At 30.8% G+C, this 9,016-nt stretch overlaps 2 protein-coding genes across 2 annotated transcripts; one reads left to right on the top strand and one right to left on the bottom strand.

The window, feature by feature from the left end:
• On the bottom strand, positions 1-732 carry LOC127748530 (uncharacterized). Its single transcript, XM_052263147.1, has one exon. The coding sequence runs from the start codon at positions 730-732 to the stop codon at positions 1-3; it is 732 nt and encodes a 243-aa protein (XP_052119107.1).
• A 3,617-nt stretch (positions 733-4,349) lies between these two features.
• Positions 4,350-8,681, top strand: LOC107495559 (fatty-acid-binding protein 2). The gene is made up of 10 exons (XM_016116704.3): positions 4,350-5,289; positions 5,720-5,942; positions 6,502-6,577; positions 6,710-6,812; positions 7,058-7,126; positions 7,659-7,695; positions 7,795-7,869; positions 7,961-8,012; positions 8,152-8,196; positions 8,278-8,681. The coding sequence occupies exons 1-10, from the start codon at positions 4,772-4,774 to the stop codon at positions 8,373-8,375; spliced, it is 1,296 nt and encodes a 431-aa protein (XP_015972190.1). The 5' UTR covers positions 4,350-4,771; the 3' UTR covers positions 8,376-8,681.
• The last annotated feature ends 335 nt before the right edge of the window (positions 8,682-9,016 follow it).

Below are 9,016 nucleotides of genomic sequence, written 5' to 3'. Positions count from 1 at the left end.
CTATTCATCATTTGTCTTTGAAGTTGGAAATATGATGCTGCGGCACAATGGACAAGAATACGGCGACTGACAGTTGGCACAGCGTCGGAGCCAGCGGAGCAAGCAGCGATCATGAAAAACATGCCAGCAATTTGTACGAACAATTTCTACGCTTGAATCTTCATTACCATAGTCAAACTTCTCCAAACAAATCGCGCATTCAGCATCATCATCTTGCTCATCAGTTTTCGATCCCTCCAACGGATTCACGAATTGTACTCGTTCAAAAAAGTTTTGACAGAGATCATCATTATAGATATCAGAATCTTGAACAACAATGTAGGAGGTAACATGAAGGTTCACAACCATCTCCCGTCTGTTGGAGTCACACCTTTCACCGCTTAAAATCCTTCTTGCAGTTTCGCCTATGTCAGGTAAAATTTGGTCCAATACCTCAGGCGACACAGGTAGTGAAGAAAAGATTTCATGTAACAAGATTGTGTCTTCTCTGCTAAGGTTTGTGAGTGGAGTACAACTACATAGGATGCCTGAAGGAACCAAGATTGCTTCAGTGGCTGTAGTTGTAGTAGAAGAAAAGTGAACCTCAGGAGTTGGGTTTGAGCGTTCAATAATTTGGATCAATTTTTTGGTGCAATTGAAGATGATGGAGAAGTAATCACCGAAATAAAACTCTTGTGGTATGGATGGATCTTCAATGGGAGTGATTTGCAAAGAAGAAGAGGTGAATTCCATGGAAAGGTAACGATAAAGAAGTTATGGGGGAATTAGGGAGTTTAATAAATTTGAAGTATTAAAGTCCCAATAGAAGGATTGGAAGGGGATAAAAAAAGGAATGACACAAAAAGATAAACAAAAATAACTAGATAAGAAATTTTTTTACTAGACCTTCAAAGAATTTAGCCTACAAGGAATGAAAATTGAAAGAGACTAGCACGTAAAATTACCTTCTTCATGTAACAAGAAAATAAATCACTCACCTCATTTAATCACACTAAAAAAATATGCATAAAGCAATTGAAAATTTTAGTTGTTAGAGTTGTGTAAATTGTCCTACCAAACGTGTTTAAATAGACTTTTAATAAACTAACTAAAAGATAAGATAAAATAATTTAATTTAAATTTTCTAAAGATAAAGATAAGATAACTAAATTAAAACTTGATTTATTTTAGGGTAAATTACATTTGTTTAGTGTAAATCAAATATAATTAAAATTTAATTTATATAGAATTACAAATAAAACAAGCATGTAACACAAGTCAGTTTAAGATATCTACTTAATATTAATTCTCAATCTATTTATCCATATAATTTATTCAAAAATAAAAATTATCTTATACGAGTATGAATACAGATTCCTCGTGTTGAGTAGTTAAAATAAGTGTCCAAAATTAATTATATATAAAAAATTAAAAACAAATAAAAATATTTTGATTTTAGATCAATGAAATTAAATGTACAGAATTATTCTTAACTATAAAAATACTAATATACCCTTTAAGAATTATAATTATTTGATTGCGTGAATAATTTAAAATTTGAATTTGATTTAATTAAAAAACTAAAAACGTGTTCATCAATTTGATACATATGTTATTATTTTCTTAATGAATCGCATTATATCTTCCGCAAGGTAAACAGAGGGTTTTTTTTTCTCTAAAGAGTAATCTATTTAGTAATTAGAAAAAGATTTTCTAAAATAAAAAATTAAAACAATTATAAAATAAGTTATTTTTTCACCACTTCTTCGCTCTAGAACGGCTTGATTCAACTTTGTTCACTCTCAAGAAGAGTCAAAATAAAAGAAAATCAGAAGCATCAATGAGAAAGTGGAGTGCAATTTTTCTTGTGCAACTCGTTTCCGCGAAAATGGGTGTTACAATTTTTGTCCAAACGAAAACGCGAAAGGAAAGAAAACGCCGACGACGATGCAAGTAACCAACATAGTTTGGGAGCTGTCTCCATCGTTAGAGCCACGTCACGGAAAAAACGATGGCACCAAAATCCAAAATGGGCATAACTGTCATTTCATGTTTCGTGTCCAAACCGTGGCCCCTTTAAACAACTCAACCGATCCATAGCTGTGAGAGTTTGTTTGGAAGAAAAGAAAAAAAAAACACAATAATTCTTCATCTCTTATTATCAGAGTTTCTTAAATTTGGTTTTTCTTAAGGGAATGGACTTTATCATTTTGAGACATATTTTTTAATAAACAAAATGTTTATCCTTTATAATTTTCATTCATCACAAAATCATTAAATTAGAATAATAGTATTAAATTCTAGAATGATATTATCCTTTTTTTAATTTTTTAACAATATATTTTAGTTATTTAGTTATTGTATGATAATTGTACGAATTATAAATTGGTTTTCACCGGAAAGGGAAAAAAGAAAAACAACTTAATTATTGTGCACATGCAACCTAAAAGAGTTCTATATTATCTTATCAAATAATTGTAAGTGAATGACCTTTTTTAGACCATAAGTCAGATCATTCACTTTAATCCAAGTGACAACTAATATAAAATTAAATAAAAAGGCCGAAAAGAAATTGAGGACTAATTTATACCCACTTTTTAGTTTTTTATTGATTAGAATTTTTAAAGGAATATACAATTGAATAACAATATAAAAGTTTAAATATATTAGTTTATTAAATTAAAATAATTTTTTCTTGATAGACAAACACTAACTACTTTGAAATGATTTTTATTATTAATCAATAAAATTTAACAAATTACATTAACTATTTTTAATAGTAAATAATTATTTAAAGAAATTAGTTACTCTTTTAAATACTTAATACGTACTTTATATTTCGACCACAACTACTATAAACTCGAATTTATAAGCCACAAATTAAATAACAAACCAAATCGAGATAATGACAAAATCATAAAATTGATAATGGTAACAAAGGCAAAATCTATCGAGAATATTAACATAGTTCGAGTCCTACTAAATATAATGAATTCTAACTATTTGTAACGAGGGAGAAATAACGTAAAAAGAACAATTGAAAAACAAAAAATTATGCATTCATACTCTCTTATTTACTTGCTAGTCGCTTCTTTATTAGGATTTCGACCCTAATTTGAGTATCGAAATTTTCTTCGTAAGTGTCTGAAGTCGATGATGGACGAATCAACCCGCTATTCTAAAGAGTTGCTATAACTCGGTGGAACTTTCATGGATAGAACAATATTTTTTTATCAATAATATAAAATTATTAGTAAAAATTTACATACAATTATTTTCATATGAAATCAACTTCAATTTTTATCAAACTTATTTTACATACAATTTTTTTTATTCGTCTTTTTTCTCTTCTTTCTCCTCTTTTTTCACTATCATTATAATAATCATCATCTACTCATCTTTTTTTTCTTAGTTCAATATTACACAATTAGTTTAATAATAAAAAAAATTTAGATTAATGACACAAAAAATCTATTAGAAATGACACTAAATTTTTTCATAAATAACACAAAATAATTTTAAAGAACTACACATATTCAACATCTTAATTCATTCGATCAACAAAATACCTTTAAATTTATTTTAGAATAAAAAAATACAATAATTTGTTACAAAAGACATAAGAAATGGCTAAACATCTTATATATGAGTTTAATACCACTCAATTAATTAAATAATAAAAAAATGGTTAAACAATTTTTCGTATCACAGTTAAGAAATTTCGGTGTCAACATTAAAAAACTTTATGTGTCACAATTAAAAAATTTCGATATTATTTTCTAATAAATTATACACAATTCAAATCTTTTCTTCCTTTTCTGTTATCATTATCTTTTTCTTTTTATTTCACTTTCTCAAAATTCTTCTTATTTTACCATTTTAACAAGAATTTGTATCATAATTAAAAAGTTAATAATGTTATTTTTAATAAATTATGTACAATTTAAAATTTTCATTTTTCATCATTATCATCATCATTTTAGTTCACATTCTTATAATTTTTTTTATTTTATTCTTTTTACTAGAATCTATGTTACAGCTAAAAAAATTAATATCAAAATTAATTTTTGTGTTACGACTAAAAAATTTTAGTGTTATTTTTTAAAATAAATTTTCTAGAATTTAAAACTCCTCATTCTTATTAATAAAAATAAAATAAAAAAATGCTACAACAAGTGAAAAAAAAGAATAGGAAAAAAATAACAAAAAAAAACGACAATAAAAAAAACGTAAAAAAAATGTGAAAAGAAAATGCGTGATTTACATGTATATTGAATTATTGTATAAGTGATTTTTGTTGAAATTTAGGCCAACTTAATTAAATTTGTACCATAAAAATGTTAGATGCGTGGCGGGACCAAAAAAGAATATCAATGTAACATAGAATTGGGTGCTGGTCGGAAACAAGCAAAAAAATTCCACTTGGAAGAAAGAAAAGAAAACAAGTTTTCCAATTGTGTCCCCAGATTCTGTTTGGAAGCGCAGAATCTCACCGGCCACCGTTGAGCGGTGACTTGTTCCTCTTTTCCACCCAAAGCATATTCTCTATTCTCTCTCTCTGATTCTCTTCAATGCGGACCCATTTTCATTTTATTTATCACGCATTTTCATTCCAAAAGCTTCCTTTCATATTTAATTCCCAGTTTCTCCCTCACAATTTTAAAACCCCCTTACAAAAATTTAAAATATCTAAAAAACCCCTCTCACAAAAGAAACGTTTTCTTCATTCTCCTTTTTTCTTGGACCTCCATTAATTTTTTTTCTTTTTCAAATCGATCCTTGCGTTTCCGCAATGAAGAACGATTGGTTATACCCAATGGATTCTGATTCTCTGTATCCGGATTCACTCTTCTTCAATGTGGATCCTTTTATTGTTCACAATTTCATTAACTCTAACACGATCTTTTCTTTTCTCGAGAATTCTAGAAGCTTCGGGAATGACGCGTTCTGCTGCGTTTCGAAGTTCGCCGGCGCGTTTTTGCTATTGTTCACTGGCGCTTCCGTCTCGAATTTGGCGCAGGACATTGCAGGTTCCAATAACGGTTATGGCGGAATTCGAATGGGGAATGGTGGTGGTGCTGGTGTTGCAACTACTGGTTCTTCTGTTAGGGTTAAGAATGTGCCTAGCGTTGGAAATGATGACGGGTTTGGGTTTCGGTTTAGGTCGAAAAGGAAGAGAAATTTTTCGTCTGCGAGTTTGGGAAAGGTTTCGAGTTTAACGATGGATTTGATTTGGAGAGAAGCTAAGAGGTTTCAATCGTTCCCTGTTCTTTCATTAGCTGCAGCATTGGTGCCACCCCTTCAAAATTTGTACGTTGTCGCTTCTAAGAATGACTTTTAGATGTTTGATTAAATTCCTCAATTAGTTAGATTTTTTTTTTCCATTTCCATTTTTAAAATGATATTTGGAGGACTCATAATCAATTATGGAATGTCAACATATGTAAGTTAATGGAGGACTCGTAATCAATTATTAATGTAGTTGATGATTGTAATTATTGTTCAGAAGTTGGCAACTGATTTTAAATTCGTCCGTCCTTTGACTGTTGAACCCTCGAGGGATGAATTTGAAATAGGTTGCCAACTTCGAGAACTAATTCAATGGTTTACTCTAATTTTGTTATGTGATCTAATTTGTTAACAATTTGAATGTTTACTTTCCGAGTTTTCATTCTTTATTTACTGCAATTGCAGCTCTTTTGGTTTTCTTTTAATTTTTTTTCATTGATATTGATGCTAGATCATCAAATGTACTAGCTGGCCCATGGCAGGATCCTGATGTGCCAATGCATGGAGGAACCGAACAAGTGGCTAAGGAGGTTGAGCGCCAAGGATGTCCCCGTTTGTTGTTTCATGAATTGAATCTAGCAAAAGCTGCAGTGGAGCCTAAAACTGGAATTGAGTTTCCTATGATTCTGGAAAATGCGTTGGCTGGAGAGCAGAGTGCTGGCTTCAACTCTGAGGTTAATGTTTGGTTTCTTGTTCTCATTCTTTTGGCTCTTTTGTATGTTAACTATTCGCACCAGGCCTGTTTGAGTTTCAGTGAACATTATACTGCAAGATTCTTTTCTTATTGATGGCTAAGATTCAAGGTGGTTAACAAATATAAATATTGTTGGGAATTACTTAGCTAGTTGTTCAGATGAATTCTACCTATGTTACGCTTTGTTGCAAATTTTTTTCATAGCCGATCCCAAGTTGTCAGTTGACAGCAAACATAATATCGAATTTTCATGACCTTGGATCAATAATGTGATTAATGATTATGCAATCCCATCTAGGTGAAAAAGACTTTGTTGTTGTTGTTGTTGTAGTAGTAGAAGTAGTTTGGGGTGGCAAATGAATGGATCTTGGATTGGATCATAATTTACACATTACAAGTTTGTTAAAACCATCCAACCCAACTATATATTGAATGATTCAAGCATTTGATTTTATCCATTGGCCTATGAGCACATGTGGCATCTTAAGGTCACACTTACCTTCATTTTCAAATAAATTAATGAGCTTAATTTGTTTCAGGTGCTGGTTGGTACAGGATCTAAAAACATGACAATAGTTAGAATCAAGTCACTGAAGCTCTATGCTTTTGGATTCTGTAAGTTTCCTTGAATGCCTGATATGTGTTTGCCTTTTCCTTTGAAAAGATAAAAGAAATAGTTTTTGATACTTATCCTGTCGTTAGCAAAGTTCTTTGTTTATTGAGAGACTCCTGGTCTTTATTTAACAGATGTTCATCCATACTCCCTCTGTGAGAAACTGGGCTCAAAATATGCATCAATTTCCACTGATGAACTGAATAATCGTCAGGATATCTACCAGGATCTTCTGAGGTCTCGACATCATATGTGATATTTTACATATACATAATTTTTATTAACAGATAAAAGAATTCTCATCTCTGTGATTGCAATTAACAATGATTATTGAAAAACACATGGCAAAATTTCTGGAATCTGTAAATAGTCAAAAGGGAAAATTTGGCAAACTATTGGATGCCAATTTTATGGTTTCATCATTCATGACTAATGGCTTTGGTATCAGTTTTGACAGATCTTTTTGCGTGTTATTGTTGCAGGGAAGATATCACTATGACAGTCAGGCTTGTTATAAATTGCAGAGGAATGAAAATTAACAGTGTGAGAGAGTAAGTAATATTTTTCTCTTATAAGTTGTGAAAGTTTGTGTTTTTAATCTTTACAAAAAGACATTTGGCTTTCCTCATGTTTGTGCATGTGCTTTCCCCTTCTATAGAGGATATTTTGACTGCTGCCATTATGCTTTAATCCTTTTTAATCTTTAATTTTTTTTTAAAGAAAAAGAAAAAGAACTTAACTTCAAATGTGGTATTTATTCTAAAACCAGATTCTGCCTTGTTTCTCAAGTTCAAATGACATAGCTCTATTTTCCACTTTACCACTGGGCTAATCTTTATTCAACAAAATGAGAAGTTTGATATTGCTACTAAGTAGTTGCTGAACCATGTTTTCATCAATAGCGTAATTTGGTTGATTCGGATTCAGTAATTTTCGGTACCATCCATTCAATTTTGTTTAACCTCAACCTTGTAAAGGAACTGAAAAGAATAGGTCCTCAGTTGATTATAAAGTTGCAAGGTAGCAGGAACTGATTTTTTTATTTTATTTTATTTTGTTAACCATTTGTATGTTTTATTGCAGTGCTTTCGAGAAGTCACTTCGGGCTCGACTTGTTAAGGTACTCTACCTCTTGTAGTATCATTTTGTTACCACTGCACTGGATTTGTTCTGGCTTCTAACTTCTGCCAAACCTATTTCTAACACTTTTTATGGTCAGACAAATCCCTCAACAGACTTCAATTGCATAACTGCATTTGGTTCACACTTCACACAGGATATTCCTTTACCGTTAGTAAGTAATCTATGACTAAATTTCTTTCTATTACATTCCCAAAGTACTAATTATGTCATGAAATTACATTTGTATCATCATAATATTACAGGGAACAGTAGTTGAATTCCGACGAACAGTTGATGGACGTTTGATAACTGAAAGTGAGTAATACACTCAATGAATATTTTTTTAAATGTATTACTGAATTCATGCTCAATTCCTTTATAATATCTATGTATGTAACTAGATTGTTGACAAATTGTGTTTGCGCTGCTAAAAATGTTGGTTTTATCTGGACAGTTGGTGGCAATCAGATTGGAAGTGTCCACAGCAAAGAATTGTGCAGTGAGTAAAATCAAAATCAATTTCTATAATTCCTTAGTATGGTATCAAACTGAACCTGGGTTCTAATATTTGAATTTTCAGGAGCTTTCTTTGACATGTACCTTGGAGATTTCCCTGTTTGTGAGCAAACAAAAGATGAGATTGGCAGGAACATTGCAAATATAATTAGGAAGTGTTGAAATGGTTGATATTTTACCTAATTGTCCTGCTTTTAGAATGGACAATTTGGATATGGGTGGCATATATCCTTAGGTTATAGCTTAAGTACGAAGCACAAGCTCACTGGCTTCATGAAATTGATTTCTATCTGTCTTTAAAAGATCATGATCATTCCTTGACATGATCTTTTCAAGATTTGTAAGCCACTGGCATAGCAAAAGTTGAATTGTTATTGGAAAATTCATTGATGATTGATGTGCATCAAAGTGATGCGCATATTCATCCAGATGTATAATCATATTTTAGCAATTGAATGGGAAAAAAAAGGTTAGATAAGAATCAGAATCTTTATTTTTGTTTGCTCAAGTTGCTAATGATAAACCGGCTAGATTTACTTGGCTTTTTTCTTAAGGCCATAGGATAAATTTGTGTGAAAATTCTACATGGCTTATTACATATTAGTTTTTATCATGGATTACATATTTACATTATAGTCCAAAATATAAGACTCACAAAAACATCTACTCAATGGTGTAAGTTAATTTATAATCTTGCCTTCAATCATCAAAACAAGTATAGCTTTCATACAAGTCTTGTTTTAAATTTTAATATTTGTTATATGTTCAAAGATTCATATCATTGATTTTACAAATAAATTTAC

The sequence above is a fragment of the Arachis duranensis genome, chromosome 6 (genome assembly GCF_000817695.3).
Source record: "Arachis duranensis cultivar V14167 chromosome 6, aradu.V14167.gnm2.J7QH, whole genome shotgun sequence".
NCBI classification, from domain to species: domain Eukaryota; kingdom Viridiplantae; phylum Streptophyta; class Magnoliopsida; order Fabales; family Fabaceae; genus Arachis; species Arachis duranensis.
This window is presented reverse-complemented; position numbering and strand designations above follow the sequence as displayed.

Coding starts and splice junctions, on each gene's coding strand:
- LOC127748530 (XM_052263147.1), bottom strand. CDS start 732: ATGGAATTCACCTCTTCTTCTTTGCAAATCACTCCCATTGAAGATCCA.
- LOC107495559 (XM_016116704.3), top strand. CDS start 4,772: ATGAAGAACGATTGGTTATACCCAATGGATTCTGATTCTCTGTATCCG. Junction 6,813..7,057: donor ATCTACCAGGATCTTCTGAG/GTCTCGACATCA, acceptor TTATTGTTGCAG/GGAAGATATCACTATGACAG. Junction 7,127..7,658: donor AAAATTAACAGTGTGAGAGA/GTAAGTAATATT, acceptor GTTTTATTGCAG/TGCTTTCGAGAAGTCACTTC.